Source organism: Lissotriton vulgaris, chromosome 7 (assembly GCF_964263255.1).
Source record: "Lissotriton vulgaris chromosome 7, aLisVul1.2, whole genome shotgun sequence".
Lineage (NCBI taxonomy): Eukaryota > Metazoa > Chordata > Amphibia > Caudata > Salamandridae > Lissotriton > Lissotriton vulgaris.
In genome coordinates this window covers 218,568,791-218,589,804 of record NC_141695.1, presented here as the reverse complement: position 1 = coordinate 218,589,804, position 21,014 = coordinate 218,568,791, and the positions used below count along the sequence as shown (strand labels likewise).

The following is a 21,014-nucleotide window of genomic DNA, read 5'->3' as shown; positions in this document are numbered from 1 at the left end:
GGCATTTCTTTGACTCCAGGCCAAGACATGAATGACTAAACATGCCTATCACAGAACTGTTTTCTTCCTTTACATCACAGTAAGTGTATTTACTTGCTAGTGCACAGAGTATCCCCCCCACCCATGTAACATCAATTCATACCCCGCAATGTCCCCCTCCTGATGGGCGGTCCCCACAGTTTGAAGACCACTGACCAGGGATGCTGCAAGGAGTCTTCGCAGATCAAAAACTAGTAACATGTTGATCTTGAAAACGTGCCAAATTTTGGATAGTGACAAGTTTGAGTTTGGACATGATACGCCCTCCAATATGCCTCAGTGTAATGGCATTCTAAATAAGACTAAGGAGCAATCAAATACACAATGTGCCGGATTGTGGACTGTTCCGTTAACAATGCCATGATCAAATCCACTGGATTTAAGTAGACATACAAGGTTAAAAAATCTAAACAGATGACAAACTTTTTCTTTTTTATTAAAGCCAGGGTAAAGTTACTATTTTCCAGCTAGAAGTTCTTCTAGATCCCCTTAGAGGTCACATTACTTTGATAACCCAGTTCAAGCAGGTTGTACTGTCTTAACCCAACCCTGGTGGGCAGGTGGACCCATGCTGCATACTGCACTCTTCTCCATGCGCTTGGCCTGATAGCATTCTAGAAGTTCTTTGAGAGCCTTTCGTCATGGTTCCGGGCTCTGTAACTTGCCAGAATCATGGCAATCTGGCACGATTTTGTAGCATATGTGTAACAAATCTTTCTGAGGAGTGATATATTTACATGCACATGCAGTTTTCCAGTTGGCATTGTCTGCTGCCAATTGAAGAGTACTATGAAACTGACCTGAAATTGCACCGCATTCCCAGAATCAAGAGGGGACACAGAATTAAGTTCAAGCCTGGACTGTAAGACTTATTATAGTTCGAAATACATGTAGCATGTAAAATGCGCTAGACTGCGGAAGCAGTAATCCTTCATAAAAGTCACCATTGTAGAACAGCTGTCCAACAAAGCTATTTCCATGATTGCCACTGGTGCAGCAGCATTCCATTTTTTCTCCTACCCTTTCCAGTGTTTAAGTGGCTACTCTTTTTGATAGGATTGATACAACTGGTCCAGGCACAATATTTAGTCGGAGACACCCAAGCACAAATCTTGCGTTTACAGGACAAAGCGCCAACCATAAGTCTACAAAATGTTTACTTGAAACAGAACATGGATACAGGAGTATTGGTGACAAATTAACAATTCCAAAATCAAGCAAATTACTTTCAGCCAAAAGAGAGGAACACTGCAGTCTCGTAATCTCCCTCTGAATGTTTGAACAACCAAAACCCAGTGTCTGATCAAACACAACTATTCAGTTCCTTGCCTCCACTCACACTCTGGGTCTGAGTGTTAGAAGCTGCCCTTCCCCCACTAGGCAATGCTAGGTCTAAACCATCCATTTACCTTCTCGTCCATGGAGACACGGATGTCTGGGCATCTGTTATGGACTACTCTGATGCCTTTTGTACTGCCTTACTTTACTGCCAAGAATAAGACTGTAAAACATATACACTGCCCCCAAGTTCAGGGTCTATGACACAGGCAGAGGTCACCTTGAACCTGATTGTTGCTTCTTCAGATGCCTGGAAAATCTTGCCTCCTCAGATTTATTTGACCAAGTTTCCTCACGCTGTCGCGGCTTAGAAGCATGCCAAACTTGCGGCCAATTGTTAGGATTCTAATTGCATAGGGATACCATTAAGCTAAGACTAGTTGAACTTGTTTAGTGTTATTTTTGCTAATGGGACGAAAAGGAAGTTAAAATAGTTTATTTCATCTAATTTTGGTTTTGAGTTGTTTGACGACTTTGTTGTTGTGGTAATTTCTGCAAGGGAAATAGATCATCCTGTCATTCGATCAAGGCACAATGTATTTATAAACCCTGAAAGAAGTAGTAACACAGATATGATGATAGGCCCTTGAGGGCCATCCAGAACCAGTGACCTCGGGTGGAATAGAGGCAAGAGAGAGGATGAGAAAGGTAGAAGAGAGAAGCATAATCACAAGTAGAAGAAAGATGGACATGAGATTGTCGATAGAATTCTGGTTGGAGAGAACCCAAGGCGACATCTTACCAGAAGTAGGCGATGGGAGACCCTGAGGGGTAGGCAGGGCTCCTACAGTAATCTTCTGCCCATCCACTTCTGGAAACAAAACATGAAGTAATCAAGGTGAAATACTGCCCTTTCTGGTCAAAGGAAAGAGTGAGACAGTGACAGAAAACGGGAAAAAGGACTAGACATGCCAGGTCACGGCTAGGAAATGGAAACTGAATGGCACGCTGCAAGGGCAGGGAAACAACTACATTTCCAGGGGTAGGGGAAGCAAGGTGAGATACTGCAAGGTAAACTGAAGCGTATAACACTGCAAAGGGAAACTGGTGAGACACTCCTAGGGCAGGGAATGTAAGATAGTATGCTTTGAAAAACAAGACAGAAATGCAAGAGACACACCGTCAGTAAACTCAAATGGGTTATGGGACAGGGCATAAGGCAGGGCAAAACAAAGACTATTCAAGAAAACCAAAGAAGACTCTTCATGACAAGGCAAGACAAAAGGCTGCTGTTACCCTATCCATGCAGAGAAGCAATTTATATGTTGTGAGGATAGTAAAACAGGCAGTGCCCGGCCAAGACAGGTGATCAGGCAACCTGCTACTAGGACAAAGGAGGAAGGCACTGTATAATGCACTGCACTGTTGGGACATGTGGGGGGACCAGGAAAGGAACTGCACTGCTGTCTGGGACAGGGACGAAAAATGAAAGAGTGATCTCTCATGCAGCTCTGACACTGCCCCTCAATTGTGACCTGCAGACTGACTGTCGCCCGCAGCATTACCTGACTTCAGTCCAGGGGTTAGCCTCTCCGTAAAGAGCTCCACACATTCACTCGGGAAGAAGCCGACCTAAACAGAAGAAAGAGAATAGTTACCAAACCCCACTTTTTCCAAACTAACAAGGAGAAAGCACCAGGCCAACCGTCACTAACAGCAGTTTACCAATGCAAGCCACCAAAGGCACCACACAAAGGGAAGACAGCAACGCAAGTGTCAAGGAATTCACGAATGTAAGTGCACTACAATCAATTATAGTGGCTGTCCCAGACACCCACAGCATTGTTGCCCCTCCCCTAACCTTGAGCCCTTTTACAAATTGTCTTATGTTCATGAAGTCTTTTCACACTGACTGGTTCTGCTGAACCTGTCCACATGGTGCCCCCAAACACTGATGGGCTTGGGGAAGTTGCCAGAAGGTGGTTCAAATAATTCTTCTACCCCCGTACTCACATGGAAAACCTCTCCACATTCCAGGCATCCTCCACCCCCACCGAATGCCAGGGCTGAAGGCTCAGACTTGTTGGCATCCCTATTCACACCAACTGAAAGGACTGTGAGGGAGGCAGTGAACAGCATAAGCAATCTGGAGGTTTCTCAGCAGAGGCCCTGTGGATCAAGCAGTTTACAAAGACTGCTCACCTAGGATGTTCTACCACCCACCACTGCTTAAGAAGGTTGCAACAGTAGTCATCCTTGGCACCATCTTTCATTCATGATGCAGTAACCTTTGCTTTTTGCAGATTCTGCTCTCAGATCCCCAGTCCTCTTCCATTACAAAGGTCAATTTTGGTTTTGAGCACCAATACAGTCTACACTCGACAACTACAAATGATTGTAAGTGGAACTTTGTGCTAAAACTCTCAAACTCCATAAAACTAATCTTTGACTTGAAATGCTTTAAAATGCCGGAGCACTATGGAAATCCCTGCGTGGACTACCAGTGGAAGAGCGAGCTGACTTCTAAGCACAGGGATTCATTCATAAAGTAGTACATCCTTTCCCCACATATTACTTTGTCCTCTACCATACCGGCCAACTAGAGGGCAAGGCTCAACTTCCACAAATCTGCTGCTCCGCTGGAAGATGAGGTTGAATTGTTATAAGGAAAGAGATGCTTCCAGACCCAACTCTACATGCTGGACTCGCGTACGTCACCTTTCCACCTAGAACTAGGCCACATTTAGAAACATCTTGACACCTGTGTGTTCCATTCCATTCCATCAATTTACATTACAGATCCCTGAGCTCAGTAACTGCTCTGATTCCTACTATCTCTCCCACCCCAGCCTCCTTCGTAGTGCTATGAAAAGGCCCATGTGTGCTATAGAAATTCTTTTGCTTCTCTCTAAATTTCTGGTAATTTCTAAACCTACAACAGATGTCCTACCCACATGACAAACCTAGCAGTGCACACCTGGAATCCATGCTTTCCCCTCCACCAGCTGGTGTCTTCCTTCGGAGGCATGTCAATCACCGAAACAAAGTCACCCACCTGTGGGAAAACAAACAAAAACGTAATACATCTTACAGCACACCAAATGTGTGAAAGACTGTCCAAGCAGTGTGTGAACCCTGGTGGCCAACAGAGCCCAACTTTCTATCACTATTCTGCCACTGGGGCTTCAGAAGTTACACAAATGCAGGCTAAACGAGTGCTTGGGTTACACATTTGATAAAAGGCTCCCACCCCTACTTCAAATAATAAAGGGTTATCTACAACTTCGCAAGATGACGGAATGCCATCCCACCCCGCTGAATCAACCAACCTTCTGCTCAGCAGTGTGGTTTTGCCAATTGCTGTTCCAGATCTTGGTTAGGGTTCCAAATGGACATTTTAATGCAGCATCGAAGGAGTTCACCCAGAAATGCCAGTCAGTGATGTAATACTCAAGCCTGACGCGCCTCACACATCAGCGGTGCAGCCAAGCTTCCACTCGCTGATTTAGGACCGGTCTAGTGAGCTTGATACCAGCAGTGCCACAGGAGCTTCCTCCAAGTAGACCCGCTAACACCTACCTCAAAAGAGAGCTCATCGCTGGCTTGAGCAGTGTAGCGCTTGATGACGTGGGCGGCCGCAATCGCTGGAACGTTGATGGACGCCTCTTCATTTACGATCAAACGATTGCCATGGTTATCAATCTGGAAGAGATGGGAAATCATGTGGTGGAAGAAAGAAGATCCAAACATTTCTTATATTATTTACTCCAGTAGGACCATCACACTGCTCTTTCCTACCAACTTCTGGAAACAAGGAGCAGGTGTGAAGCTATTGGAGCAGTAGTTACAGGCCAATGAATCCACAGCAAGCCACCTTCTCGTCGCGCGGCTCCATCAATACACTGCAGGCTTCTCTCCCACCAGCTGAAGCACAACTGCCTCGTGAGCGGCGACTCAACACCCATTAGCTGCGCTATAACCACCTCACCAGCCATAGCACGGCCATTGTAAACGAAATGTGAACTCTCTAGTGTAACACTGGCCCTCTAACGTCTAACATTGGTAATGTTAAAATCTGTCAACCAAAAGCTTCAGTCTTTGTTCTGAGGCCAGGACCACCCCAAGCACTAGGTGATGCAATTTTTCCTAAACCGGTGCCCTGTACAAACTTGCCTATATGTCGATACTTTTGAGGGTCATCTGTTCTTGTTCACGCGGTACACCCTGCACATGTTCGTTAGAGCAGGAGTCTCCAACCTTTTCGGTAATAAGAGATACTTGTGCTTAATGAAAATCATCCAGAGCTACTAATATTAGTGCTGTAATAATGACCACATCAGTCAAGATTACATTGGTGGCCACCCTAAGCAAGATTACCAGGAGTGATCACCTCAGTGCATCAGGCAGGGCTGCCAAAAGCAATGTAAAGAACGAGTCATCAATTTAGAATGTCTTTACATAGGTAACACATAGCAGCCATATCTGCATTGCCCATGGCATCACTGTAATATTAGTAATACGTCTCCCCTAATGCCACATAATTTATCACTTAAATTACAGCTTAAAATGTACTTTGGAAATGCAACCATCTTTTCTTCAAACATTAGCTTACGAGGTCTGAAAATACACACGTTCGTCTGAGATGCATACTTTTTAATCTGGTACACATATTTATTCAGCCAAGAAAAAGCTTCAAATGTATTAAACTGGAAAGCACACAGGAGAGCAAGTTAAAGGTAGCTGGAGAGCTACTCGTTGGAGAAGACTGCACTAGAGTACTGAAACCCCTTAAACACTTAAACAATTCTACAAACGTCTCACCGGGAGAAGCTTACCTACTGGATGATGAGGAGTCAGGGGGGAGGGCTTACCTGAATCCCCTGATCCCCTTTTTTCTTTAAAAAAAATGTATTTTCAGACTCCCGTGAAACCTTTCTTCCTTTACGTACTGGTGGATCAGTTTGTGAACGCTGCACTGTGATGTTCTTCTAGTCTATTCATTCCGAAAGGAACGGTGTTGGTTTTTCTTTAATTTTATTGTGTGATCAGATTGTTGGAGGGAGGTGTTCTAGATTTGGAAACCGATTTGATTTCACTTTATTTTTACATGAAAAATATGTTCCTGACAAAGGGATTTCCCCCTCAACACACAGATCCATTTAGTAAATAGATGACATTTACACCCCACATAAAGTAATTATATGATTTATTAAGCTAATCATGGTAAAATTAATAAATTATTGTATGGACATACCTTCTGAAACAGAATTGCTTTTCTACTCTAGAAGTACAGTCTAATCATTATATTCAGAATCCAGACAAAGAAGCACCTTCTAACCACTGGTAGCTGAGGAATAAGATACTGGGAGTGAAGTGAGTGGGAGATACCAGTGGATACAGGAATAAGGATAGCTGGGATCAGTGCACACAGTCAGGCGGATCCCTGAGCTCAGTCCAAAGCTGTATCAATAATGTCTGTGCCTCAAGCTTCTAACAAACAGGAAGTGTCGAACCAAATGTCAGGCCCAATGAGTTGGGTGCACACAGGAGGCGACTTTTGTTTCACAGAAAGGTACTGTTTTCTAATATGAAGCATGTGGTATTTTCTGCATTGTGTCTTTTCGCCCTGTGATATACATGCCTAGGCCCCCTGTCTTACCTCCATCCAGGTGAGCACAGGACCACAGTTGATGTTGCTATCTATAATGGCGGAAAGCTTCTCCAGGTACTGAGACAACATAGGCATCAGGAGCTAGAAAAAGAATGCATACGGATGAGAACAAGGTGAACCTCAGAAAATAAACCTCAACACTGAGTACTCCCCGGTTCCTGCCCCTTAAATAATTCGAAACAGATCTCTGAACATTCCGAGGACAAAGATCAGATAGGGAGAGGCCTCTGTCTCCCGTGAGAAAGAGCCCTTTCCTACAGACTCCTCGTCCTTTGAAGAGGTTGCCATATGCCTCTCATTCAAGTAGGTGTCAGACACTACTTCCTCCCTAGAAAAGGCCAGTTTTGTGTTCCTTCCGGGAAAGGACAGCCACACACTACTTCCTCCCAAAAGGGAAAAGGCAAACATCTGCCTACCCACTGTTCCCAATCACCTAACTGAAGATGGCCAGACTCATTTTCATTCCAGGAGGTGTCCTGTGCCTCTTTCCAAGTGGTGGTCAATGTTCCCCAATCACCTAACTGAAGAAGGCCAGACTCCTTTTCATTCCAAGTGGTGGTCACTGTTGCCCAAAATGAGGCCATACAACTCTGGACCAGTTACCTCTGCTTACAGGAAAAGACAGCCAGACAGCACTTCCATTCCAAAAGTGAACAGGAAGAAACATCTCCCCACTCCCTTACTTGGAGGGCAGACTACTCTTCACTCCAGGTACCTTTAATGCCACACGGAGACCAGGTACTGCTTCTGCCCCAAGAGGAGAACAGACACTGCAAGAATAGACCAGCTGCTACTTCTTCCTCCAATGAGAGAAGAGCCCGAACACCTCTTCCTCCTACGTAGGGCACACCAGACCTATCTTTCCCACCCCAGGTGGAGCGCCTGTTCCTTCCAAAAGCTCGTCCAAATCCCAGAGGTGGCCACGTATCTGCTCCCTCAAGAAGGAGGCAAGATGCCTCTTCCTCCCAAGAAAGCATCACCAGAGCCCTCTTGCAGCTTTATCTTATTATAGGCTTTTAACTCCATTCTAGTGGTAAGCGCAATGTTCAAAAGAGGCCGCCATGTTCCTCCAGAGTGCTCCAATCTGGGATCAGAGTGGAGTGGAGTGGAAAGGACGATCGAGAGAGGCCCTCATACCTCAGTGCGATGTCTGATCTCAGCAAACGGAGGCAGCTCCGGCAGTTGGGAAAAGCGCCGGTCGAAGATGCAGAGGTGCAGGTGAGTGTCGAGGTTACGGAATTCATCATAGCTCCGATGGACCGGCCAGGACTTCCCCTGCAGAAGAGAGGAAAGGGGGTGAGAACTCCGAACAGCTCCAGAAAACGAGAAGGACACGTGAGAAACGGGGTCAGACAGAGCGACAGAGTTACACAGGAGCGATTCAGATTAAAGGACACAGGAGCAGCTATAGGGAAAAGGATATGAAAGATACAAATTCAAAGAAAGAGGCAAACACAGCTATAAATGAAAACACAGATGAACAACTACTGAGACATGTGGCAAGAGGAGCAAGACCAACATGAGAGATGCATTAAGAAAACAAATGGGACAAATGGAAGTAGCTTATGTTGTAGGACAATTTAATGAGTTTACGCTCTATCCTAAAATATCTTTGAAGCACCTTGAGTTTCAAACGCTTTCCACCCTGACCCCCAGCAGTGTTGGAGAACACACGAGTCTTTCAGGAATTCTTAAACCTTATTTTATATTGGCTGAAATACGTGGCGGTCACTGCAAATGTATTGCATTTTACTGATTTCGAATGACATGTTATCACGTTTGTAAAGTGCTTCACCACTTCATTAACAGTAATACTGCACCAAAGCAGACATTTCCACTAGTATAAAGCTGGAGTTACTACCCATTAATACTTGTGGAAAATTGCTGAATCTGCATTTCCACTTGGGGCTCTTCAAACGATGGATCATTGAATGCAAACCGTTAAATGCACTGAAATACCCTACATCAAAACAGTGAAAACTTCATTTGACTCTGGGTGTTATGGGAAGTTTAGAAAACGGCAAGATGGGAACAAATACCGAGCGAGAGCTTGGATGTGCATGAATTGCAGCCCCCTAGGCTCGGGATTGGATGTGGATGGATGGCAGCCACCTACGTTTGGGATTGGATGTGCATGGATGACAGCCGTCTACGCTTGGGATTGGATGTGCATGGATGGCAGCCCCCTAAGCTTGGGATTGGATGTGCAGGGATGGCAGCCGCCTATGCTTGTGATTGGATGTGCATGGATGGCAGCCCCCTAAGCTCGGGATTGGGTGTGCATGGATGGCAGCCCTCCAAGCCGGAGATAGGATATGCATGGATGGCAGCCCCCTAGGCTTGGGATTTGATATGTATGGATGGGGCTGGATGGGAAACAGCCTTTACGATGAGGTAAATACATTGCGTGCCGTTGCCATGCATTTTTAGCACGCATATTTTTACAGCGAATATGCATTTACTATGCATGCCAATACCAGGTATTTAAGGTAAGGTGGGGGGCGGAGTAGGGGGGGGACGGGGGGGGACGGGGGGGGGGGAAGGGGAAGGGGAATGTGGGATCTCCCCCCCACAAATACATTGCTTTTAAATCTAAAAAGAATGTGTCGTATTGGCATGCGCTATAAATGCATAATCGCAGTAAAAACGTGTTCTAAAAAATGCGAGGCAAAGGCATGCAATGTATTTACCAGCATTGTACCATTGTACAACCGGATTGGATGTGCATGGATGGCAGCCCCCTACGCCTGGGACTGGATGTGCATGGATGGCAGCCCCCTACACTTTGGGACTGGATGTACATGGAGAGCAGCCCCCTAGACTTGGGATTGGATGTGCTTGAGCGGCAGCCATTGACCTTGGGACTGAATGGCCCTTGGCTGAAGACTAAGGCATGGCTGGGATTGGCTTTGATTTTTTTTTTTTGTGAAACAAACAAGGACCCCCTGATATGGATCAGTTTCCTGAGTCAGGGCATAACATTTTGTGAGAATAAAATACTCAGGCAAATCTATGGTAAACACTATCACATAAACAGTGGCATTCGCCAAACAAAGCAATAGAAAATGATCAAAACAAGTTTTTGCACATTTGGTACATTTTAATTAGTTAATATAAAAAATGATTCAGTTATAAAAGATTTTTAGTACATTCATATACATGCATGATAAAATGTTTTAACATTGTAACATATGTATAAGTTCAGATGTTTGTCCAATACATATTACAATTCGGTTAAAAGATGGTTTCCTGTCTACGCGTTTCGACACATGTGTGTCTTCCTCAGGACTGTACCATCGTGTTTCTAGATGGGCTAAAAATAGCAGCTAACATCATATATTGGTGTATAGATTCAGCAATATAAGTTTCCGAGTAAATCACGAATCTGTATTGATATCCTCTGCGAGGTGCCGATGAAAAATGAGCGTCCTTACTGGAAAATTTTGTTCGTATTTTTAAAAAAACAGTAGTTTAATTATCATATTTCCGAGGGTAGATAATGGCGTCGTGGATATTAGCGTCTTACACTCTGAATACTGTTGATTATCAGTGTAAGTAAACCGGCTTCAAAAAGGTTCCCGGCGTCTTCAATACTGTTTCAGTGTTAGGCACAGTAAACCGGCTGCAGAGCGGTACCCGGTGTCTTGTTTCGTGATTAATCCTCAATAGCGCGGACCGGTGGAAGAAAGATCCCGGCGGTATCTAGTTTTTCAGCTGAAAAAGAGTATGAAAGGGCATGTGGCTGTAAGCAAGTGGTGAGCTTAGGGGTGCAATGGAATGGGGGTCTGTGACGGTTCACTGGCTAGGGGCGGTGACAAGTGCACTCACAGGGAAGTATGTGTACGCGCTCAGGCTTGCGCCCTGGGAACAGCATCCAGCTACGAAGTACTTGACAGCTCTCTAACGTGAGAGCGAGCAGGAGGCCCTTTCCACAGCAGCCCAAGAGTCCAAAAATAAGGGAACACTGGCAACAGCAACATCCCATTCCAGAAGTAGCACTTTCATTTTCTCTAGTCCTAGACCTCCATGCGGGTACTTAGTTTAAGAATCCAAAATATACCCAGGCTCGCCTCAGGGGAACCTCAGTAATAGCGCAGCACACCAGGATGGTCACCCCTCTTCAGAATGCGTGGAAGGACTAACACCTACTATACAAACCTGGGTCCAGCGCAGATCCTGTTGTAACTGGACAGCTGGGAAGCTGCATTAAATACCTCTTGTAGCTTGTTGTAACCCTGTTTCATGAAGTGGTCAGCCTCATGACCCTTGGAGTCTACTTGTTTGTCCTGGGTACAAGCAAGATCAGGTTGAGTCCTTCGGGCTCTTCTCAGGTTCAGCCTTCTTCCGATATTCCTCAGGACCCTGAGGAAGGTACTGTGGTGGCTACATTTATTCCTGGCTCTAGCCTGTGGTTGGGGGTGGGGGGGGGAGAGGAATTATGGCCCCTCCCTAAACAAAGGGTTAACGTTTTTCAGGGGTTACCCTTTCCACTTCTGTAGCATGTCATGTGTGCCCTACTGCGAACAATCCCACTGGGTCTCTCTCTGCTTAGGTCCAAGATGATGAAACCCCTTCTGCAGAGCCTGTGTGCCCACCCCTAGTGTGCAGCCAGGGAAATGAACAACCCCTCCTTTGAGGGCACTTCAAAACAGCTCTAAGGCAGATCCTTCCGTCTGGGATTAGACCCTGCCTGAGCGAGGGCATGTGCAGGTGTCATCTGACATCCCCCTTTAACAGAGGATACCACTTTGTTGTTAAGTTCCTGGGCATTGCCCAAATAGTCAACCTGCCAGAGGAACAGAAAACTCTCCCCATATCCAGGCCTTTGTTTCCTCTCTGGGAGCAGTTGGCACTCCTCATTCAGACCTTGGGAACTCAGAGGATTGCATTTGGAGGAAAATGCAAATTAGCTTCCAGAGACTTTGGGCAGGAAAAATATAACTTTTTAAAAGTACGTTTTCCTTAATATTTCTTAAAAATGCAACTTCACCAGTGATTTGGGCTTTTAATAAATATTACAGAGTACAAGAAAGAAATGTATAACCATTTCCTAGCTGAATATAGTACTATTAAATGTATTGGTGCATCCCATTATTCTTCAATGGAACAGCCAGTCTTGCTACAGTGAAAAAAAATAGCTTTTGAGAGCTAGTTACTGTAAGGACATGTTTAACATTAACTTCCTACATGTCCTACGTTTAAATACCATGCACCCTGCCTTATGGGCTGCGATGCATACTTAAGAGTGACTTATTAATGTTTAAAAGGAAGGATTAGACCTCTCAAAAGAGGTTATTTTGGTAGGTTGAATTGCAGCTGTTAAACTGCTCCAGTCAAGTTAAAATGGTAAGCCTGAAGCCATGTTTACACTGCCACTGTAGTGGATGACACAATAGTTGCAGCAGTCCACTAGCAGCATTAAGCTTACAGGCCCTGAAATCAACTTGTCCCGTATACTAGGGACTTACAGGCAACGGAGTAGTCAGCAAATTACAATAACCCCAACTTTGATCAATACCTCGAACGCCATTGGGTGAGCAAAGCGACTAAGCCCTACCGACTTTAAAGGAGGACCTTTATGACCCCTTACGTTCATCTTTAAGCTTTTCATGTACTCATCCATCTTTTCATAGTTTCATCCATCCTTTCACCATTCCATCTATCCACCCTTTCACTATTTGTTTTCCGTCCATCCATCCTTCCGCTCACACTTCCAAATATTCATACATCCTTTTACCCATCCATTCATCTAGCCATTCTTCTTCATCCATCCGCCAATTCACCTTCCTTTTATCAATCCAGCAATCCTTCCTTCCACACCTCCATCCAGGCGCCCAGTTATCTAGACTTTTATCATTCCAGCCACTTTCTTTCTCTCACTCATGCAAATAATGTTTTATCCTTACATCCGTCAGTTCATTCGCCCTTGCAATCATCCTTTTTACCTTTCCTTCTCATCACAGTTTCTTCCTTATTTTCATATGCCCTTCATTTCACCAGCCCCCTCTCTCTTTATTTCCCCCTCTTTTCCTCTTCATTTCTTGGTTGTAATTACCTTTCCTTGCTTGACCTCTGTGATCGGTGACCGATATTTTAAAGTGTTTTTGTCTACAAATCGGAAAGGTTCATAAATAAATGTGAATGTCAACACCAACCCGCTTAAGCTGCAAAAGTAGGGGGTTCACGACACCACTGCTGATAGGCAAGTTAAATTTGTCGAAAGGGTTATGCCAATTTAATGTTAAAATAGTGAGCACACCCAGTGTACTACGGGTTAACAGGGATAACGTTCACAGAGTTCTACAGTTAGCTAAAACCGATATGGCGAAAATCTGGAGGTACACTACTCAACAGATGGTCATTTCCTACACTGTCCTTCACCCCTTTCTTGCGCCCTATGCTCTATCCTCAAGCGCTACTGTTTCGAACCTGTTCTTTCCTGTGTACGTCTGTGGTGTGTTTCTATATTAAGACTCATGCTCTCTATAGGTCCTGTTGATCAGAAGTTCGCTACTGAATTATCCAACCTCTGCACTGTCATGGTCTAGTCCCGGTGTGACCTTTTGGTTCCCGTTGTAAACACCCTAACAGTTGCTATTGCATGGAGTGTTCGCTCTATTATACCCACCGGGCTATATAGGCTGCTGCCTCATTAGTAGTGTTTTCTTGTTTTTGTCTTGGGGTCCAGACTGCTCCTCCTGCTTCTGTTCATGAGCTATCAGAGAGCCACAGTAAGAGTGCCTGACCCAGGACAGGACTCATATTCTGTGGTCATTCTTTGAATCCATAGGGAGACCACAGTGTACCATTCATGACACAGACACTGAACATACAATGGCAAAAGATTAAACTATGGCAGACCTCTGTCATCTTGAACCCCAAATAGGATAGGTGTCAAGTATGTCAGAGGTTTTCTATGCAGCTAGTGACACTGCCAGCCTTAAACACACACCCCTACTGACATTATGCGACAGAATCAAGAGTGGTGCTACGGTGGAAGAGTGAACCTATCTTACCAGAGAGAAAATATGAAGTGTTTTCCTGACACTATAGCAGCATGTAAGAAGGTGCAGTGTGGCGTCTGAAGACTGGTACGACATCTGTGTGGGTCCCATGGCTGAGAGAGCTTTTGAGCCACAGGATGTATGATGCTTTGAAGTTTAAAAGGCCAGGACAACCCTTGGGGAAAGAGTGTGGAGGGTTGAGGTGGTGGAGGTGGAGGTGTGAGGGCCAAGGCTAGGACAGTTTCTGAATCAGTAGATGGGGAGGAGGCTGTATGGGTCTCAAGGCTAGGACAGCTTCTGACATGAAGGGTAGACAGCTGTGTAGGTCCCAAGGCAAGAACAGATTTTGAGCTGGAGGGTGGTGATGGCAGTATGGACTCCGAGGCTAGGACAACCTAGGAGCTGAAGAGTGAAGGAGGATATGTGGGCACCAAGACTAATACAACCTGTGAGCTGCAGGGCGAAGGGGGCACTGCAGGATCCAAGGCTAAGACAACCTGTGAGCAGGAGGGTCAATGAGGCTTTGAGGGTCCCAAGGCTAGGATAGTCTTTGAGCTGTAAGGTGGAGAGGGTGTGTGGGAGTCCCGCGGCTAGGAAAGCTACTGCGCTGGAGGGTGAACTAGAAGGTGGGCAAGTCCAGCATGGATTGGCTAACTGGGATACCCCAAATACTGTCAGGGAGGGGTGCTCGACTGTGCTCTTGAGTTGAATCACGGTCCCCTGCTGCACACAGGAGCCTCCCTACCTGACATGTGACCTGCACGGCACACACTGGCTCCCCGTCAGCAGCCACCACTGAGGGGTCCTCACTCCGATCTGATGAAAGCAGAAGCTGTAACACACAAGAGCACAGTGTTAATTCAGAACACATCCAGTCAATGCAGTCACAATCCAAGAGGCAGGCTCAATGGTTTTTCATCAAAAGCAGAGTAAGCAGTAAAAAAAAAAAAAGGACGGTGGCTGATAATTATGTGAACTCGCTTTATTTTTATTTCAATTATGGGGCAAATTCTAGGAATTCAAAAACAAAATAAAGGTGCATACAAATCTCTTATTTTACACACAGGATTCTATACATTTACCACTGCACAACCACAACAGCTGTATTGGCACTGTAAATTGATCACAGCAATTATAAATACCATTCACATTTCAATATTAAAAAACAATTTAGTGGCTATCACTATCACAAATGGGCATTAATTCCAAGCAATTATTAATGTATGCATAACTAGTCTTGACCCTAAAAATAACTAGACACCCTTCTAGTAAGCATAATAACAAGCATTTGCAATGCAATAGGTCTTGCAGCATTAAGGTTGGAGTTACTGGCATTGTAAATGACAATGCTTTGCATTAATTTTTTTCTAAATTTGCAATTGGTATATATACATTGTTTGTGAATGGTTACCTGTTGCTTATGCTAAGCTAAGTTTGCAGTAGCATAATCTCCTCTCATCCTACACTTAACACCTGCTAGCACCACATATAATTGACACCACTCTCAGTGTAAAATTGCCATTCCATGCAACTAAATCTTATCAGAGTGACCTTAAATCCAATCTTCTTCAAGTAACTATTGCTGTAACTGGGCAGATGGTGTGGGGTACTGAGTACTGGCACCATTTTAATTTAAAAGAGAGAGCATCTGCACTTCTCAGGAATACTGTAATATTTAATGGGAGAACAGTGTCACTTTGAAGGAGGAAATATGTACTGTGGATAAGTACCAGCACTTTTTGCATGTTTGATTTAAAGTACTGCCTGCAACATTTCTTTGGTATACGTCACTCCTCCAACTGCAGCCATCACTCTAGAAGCACAGATTGAGAGCCCCTTCTGGACAGGCCACTAACTGACTTTCTTCACTACGGGTTCTGCTAAATTTGCCAATGGCCCGAACTGGTGCTGGTATTGCTCTGACAGCAGCAGTCGCTGGGCTTCTCTTGAATAAGGGGGCTCAGTGCAGAGTTTACAGTATGAAGAATCATCGTTCACACTCAGCTGCCAGTTCATGTCATCGAGAAGTAATAGGCTCTGGACTGCTGTGCCTTATCAAGATAGTACAGCATAGCGCTCGCCTGAATGGACACAAGTGCCCAGACCATTCCCGGAACGCACGTGGAGCCAGGGCATGTGAAGAATGCTTTGTATCACACGCCCGCCCAGACCACGGGAATCTCTGCCGGGGAAGGGGGCAGGGCTGGCGAGGCAGCAGGGGGCACAGCAGGACGTAAAAACACTGCTGTCAGTGTGAGCATGATCTACTCCACAGCAGAGCAGAACTGAGAGGGCATAAAACTAAAATTTAAATTCTAGTTAGTGCTTCAATAAAATAAAAATAAAAACACATAAAGTCAGCTGAATGGAGCATACCTAGTCCGCTGCGGCCCCATTCTGAGCCTGGAATAGAGCTACAGGCTCAGTTTCTGTCAGGCTAAGTTTTAAACCTATTCGTATGTCATTGAGCCACGCAGCAACTTCTCCCTGATGACTGTCTTTAAAGCAACATTTAATTTCCAACCAAGTCCGGTTGCAGGGCAGCGGCATGATGAGGCACTGCGAACAATTGGGCACAGTGGTGAGAGTAGTGGCTGCCGGTCAAACAAAAGTAACACATTCATAACTGCCACCAGCTGGAACCGAGGTCCTGCTCACCTCAGGAGTAATTTAACTTGCAGGCTGTCTCCCCTCAGGAAAAAAAGGCACACTGTTACAGTCGTGACACTAGACCTGCCTAATTGCTGCATGCCGTTATCCAAGCAGCTCCTCAGTCATTATAGTCAAAGCAGTCGGACCGGCCGTAGTTCTCGGCGAGAACGCGCATCGCGCGCTTCTAGCCGAGACCTATAAACGTCTCTAATTGAAGCGCCAGCACAGAGATTTTGTCTCCATGAATATAACTGAAGCTAATAAATCCCACACCCAGTATATATGTAAGTTGTGGCCCTTTATTCCCAGGCACCCCTGCTTCCCTGCGGTTGCCATGACAACAATCTTAGATGTGCTTTCGGGAGATTTTTTTATGATGGTAAACTCAGCCTTTTTTTCCTCGTTTCTGCCTTTACAATTTTGAAGAAACCAGAAAAGCATCCCTTGGTGTTTTCTCTTCTTCCTTCGTTTTTCAAGTTAATTGGTTATTAAGATCAATAACACCATTTTCGACCAATGTTCCCAGCTCGTCCTAATGCATCTATATACTTCCACATGTAAATAGCATGTCAGTGTTTGCGCAACAACTTCAAGCAGTGTTCAGGCCTTCACCAACCTCCAGAAAAAAAAACACACTTAAATGAACACCGCTCGGAGCTCCTAGAATACCGGTCTCTTCTTTGTGTGGGCTAATCAACAGGTCACATTGTATTTGCACACAATTTGTTTCCCTTTCACTCACCACCTTCCTCAAGTCTGTGATGGTACTACTCCTCTGATGAGGTCTAATGAAGGTGCAACACAGACATGGGGCTTGCGCGCTTCACTTCAGGTAGATATTTTACTAATCAAACCTGCTCTGGACAGGCACAGACTGTACTTGAATAACCGAGTGCCTAAACCTTTCTCCTGAGCCTAAGGCACTGAGCAAGCAAAGCAGGTAACCGCTGACCAATGCACTCCACACCCAAGGTGGGCGCATCTTCAGAAAAACACCCATCCCGCCCATCAGCACTTCTTACCTGGATGAAGCCGAAGTCCACATTCTCGTAGTGGAAGTGAGCACACTCCGCGAGCTTGGGGAATGGGCCCTTAGCCAGGGAGAACCTGTAAGGAGGAGCACAAGGAGTCAAAGGAAAGCATCACAACTGACTGATACAGGCACAGCACCACAAAGCAACACTGCGAGCTCACGAGGTGAAAACAGGCTGCTGGGTACCACACTTAGCAGAGAGCTTCGGTGTAGGGTTCCCTAATCGCCAGGCCTCTTCTGAGCACGGAACAGGCCCGGTTCTAGAGGGTGGGCCAGGCCCACACAAACATGAGTAAGGCCCACCCAAACATGAGCCTTGAGCGTCTGATTGGCAAGGTGGGCATTTCGGCCGGAACCTGAGGCCCACTGCCCAAGACTTGATGTGAGCCGTTACCCCTCCCCCCCCCCTCCCCCACCAGTTTTTGGGCTGGCTCTCCTGATCCGACTTCAAGAGGCTGCTGCAGCCTCTGCGCAGCCCAGCCCAGCATAGATTATCGCGGCCAATTGTTCCATATAGAATGATAACGGGCCATGCCCAGCAGGCACAGAATGTGGTGGGAGCTCTGGCCCTGGCCTTAGGGCACAGGTCTTCAAACGGTGGTGCGCGCCTCGACGGGGTCTGTTACTGCATTCCCAGGGGGGCACAACTGCGACTTCTATTATATGCAGAAGTTAAACAGCATACAAGTTTGCACCTGTAATCCTGAGTGTTTCCTGAGGCACTGGCAGTGAGAAGATAGACAGGACTCAAGGGTAAACACAATATGCTAATAACTAAGTAATATTTTCATCTTCATATTATTGCATATATAAAAAACGCGCACACACAGTAAATGAAAAAACAAAGCAAATGATTCGAATTTTGAGAAATATACTCTTATGTTATACACCTCCGTTATCTAAAGCAATCACTGCAGATTTCTGTGTCTGATCAGAGAGTTGCTGATTTGAATCCTGGTTTTCACAGTGGGAAATAGTAACTAGTGTATTTATAGAGCTACACGTTGCATGCCTGTGGTAAAAAGCACACTGGCATCAGATAAAACATATATTAGCTCCTCGGCTGCTTTTATGTGTGTTATAGGGTCCAGCGTCATGAGAGGCCTATTAAAGCCAGGGTCACTGGAATTATGCGGCAGGGGAGGACCAAATCATGTGGCAGGGTTGACTAAAATATGTGGCAAGAGAAGGAAAATTATGTGGGGTTATACAGAACATTTTGTCATACATCTACTTTGTTACTTTGTCATTTTTACATTTGGTAAAAACTATCTGGGCATTGGTTTCACCTCATTAATGCTGGTTTAATACTCAAATATAGCAAAAAGCAAAAGATAGGTGACCAGTCAAGGGCGTTTCACAGAGATGAGAGCAACTTTCCTGCAAAAGGTGGCGGTAGCACATTGTAGCTCATTATTTTAACAAGCACTGGCGTTGCCAATAGGTCTCGCAGTAGGAAAGTTTGAGCTATTGGTTGTGTAAATGACAAAGCCCTTTATGTATTCTAAATGATAACAACAGTGAAAGGCATTGTTATTTGCCATTGTAATAGTTCCACCTGTCGTACTGCGCGATCTATTGGCAACGTGAGTGTTGTTCGTGTGTGAGTGGCGTTGTGTGTGTGAGTGGCGTTGCGTGTGTGAGTGGCGTTGCGTGTGTGAGTGGCGTTGCGTGTGTGAGTGGCGTTGCGTGTGTGAGTGGCGTTGCGTGTGTGAGTGGCATTGCGTGTGTGAGTGGCATTGCGTGTGTGAGTGGCGTTGCGTGTGTGAGAGGCGTTGCCTGTGTGTGAGGCGTTGGCTGTGTGATTTGTGTTGCCTGTGTGAGTGGCGTTGCCTGTGTGAGTGGCGTTGGCAGTGTGAGTGGCGTTGGCAGTGTGAGTGGCGTTGGCAGTGTGAGTGGCGTTGCATGTGGCAGTGGCGTTGCATGTGTGCGTAGTTGAGTGGCGTTGCGTAGTTGAGTGGTGTTGCGTTGTTTAGTGGCGTTGCATGTGTGAGTGGTGTTGCATGTGTGAGTGGTGTTGCATGTGTGAGTGGCGTTGCATGTGTGAGTGTCGTTGCGTAGTTGAGTGTCGTTGCGTAGATGAGTGGTGTTGCGTTGTTTAGTGGCGTTGCATGTGTGAGTGGTGTTGCATGTGTGAGTGGCGTTGCGTAGTTGAGTGTCGTTGCGTAGTTGAGTGTCGTTGCGTAGTTGAGTGTCGTTGCGTAGTTGAGTGTCGTTGCGTAGTTGAGTGGCATTGCGTAGTTGAGTGGCATTGCGTAGTTGAGTGTCTTTTAGTAGATGAGTGGCGTTGCGTAGATGAGGGTGAGGTGTTGAGGGTGAGTAAGGATGAGTGAGAGTGAGGGTGAGTGAGGTGTTGAGGGTGAGTGAGGAGTTGAGGGTGAGTGAGGTGTTGAGGGTGAGTGATGGTGAGGTGTTGAGGGTGAGGTGTTGAGGGTGATTGAGGTGTTGAGGGTGAGTGCGGGTGAGGAGTTGAGGTGGAGGCGTTGAGGGTGAGTGAGGGTGAGTGTGAGGTATTGTCATTGAGTGTGAGTGAGTGTAAGTGAGGGGGTGTGAGGGTGATGGGGGGTGATGGTGAGGGTGTGTGAGCGTGAGGGTGTGTGAGTCTGAGTGTGAGTTATTGTCATTGAGTGTGTGTGAGTGTGAGTGAGGGGGTGTGAGTGTGTGAGTGTGAGGGTGAGGAGTTGAGGGTGAGTGCGTGTGAGGGTGACTGTGGAGTTGAGGGTGAGTGAGGTGTTGAGGGTGAGTGAGGTGTTGAGGGTGAGTGAGGTGTTGAGGGTGAGTGAGGTGTTGAGGGTGATTGAGGGGTTGAGGGTGAGTGAGAGTGAGTGAGCGTGAGGGTGAGTGAGGGTGAGTGTGAGTTTGGGTGAGGTGTTGAGGGTGGGTGAGGGTGAGGCGTTGAGGGTGAGTGAGGATGAGTGAGGGTGAGTGAGGAGTGAGTGTGAGTTAGGGTGAGGGGTTGAGGGTGGGTGAGGGTGAGGGGTTGAGGGTGAGTGAGGATGAGTGAGGGTGAGTGAGGGTGAGTGAGGGTGAGTGAGGGTGAGTGAGGGTGAGTGAGGGTGAGTGAGGGGTTGAGGGTGAGTGAGGGTGAGTGAGGGTGAGTGAGGGTGAGTGAGGGTGAGTGAGTGAGTGAGGGTGAGTGAGGGGGAGGGGTTGAGGGTGAGTGAGGGTGAGGGGTTGAGGGTGAGTGAGGGTGAGTGGGGGGTTGAGGGTGAGCCACAAAACACAATGAACTGAGGCACTCATAAATAGATTACTGCTCTGACAAAACCGAAAATAAAAATGAAACCACTGCTGCTTCAGGGCAGCAACTGCTGCATATATTTAGTAAGGGTCCTTC

The 21,014-nt window shown here is 46.1% G+C and overlaps 1 protein-coding gene across 1 annotated transcript in view; it reads right to left on the bottom strand.

Moving 5' to 3' along the window:
• The window catches only part of ARHGAP33 (Rho GTPase activating protein 33), a 396,382-nt gene that overhangs the window by 70,577 nt on the left and 304,791 nt on the right, over window positions 1-21,014 (bottom strand). Inside the window, exons 4-11 of the mRNA XM_086929989.1 lie at window positions 17,667-17,751; window positions 14,738-14,824; window positions 8,126-8,263; window positions 6,977-7,069; window positions 4,897-5,019; window positions 4,295-4,372; window positions 2,883-2,949; window positions 2,120-2,188 (exon numbers count right to left, since the gene is read on the bottom strand). Coding sequence (XP_086786115.1) covers window positions 2,120-2,188; window positions 2,883-2,949; window positions 4,295-4,372; window positions 4,897-5,019; window positions 6,977-7,069; window positions 8,126-8,263; window positions 14,738-14,824; window positions 17,667-17,751 — 740 coding nt within the window. The remainder of the gene's footprint in view (window positions 1-2,119; window positions 2,189-2,882; window positions 2,950-4,294; window positions 4,373-4,896; window positions 5,020-6,976; window positions 7,070-8,125; window positions 8,264-14,737; window positions 14,825-17,666; window positions 17,752-21,014) is intronic.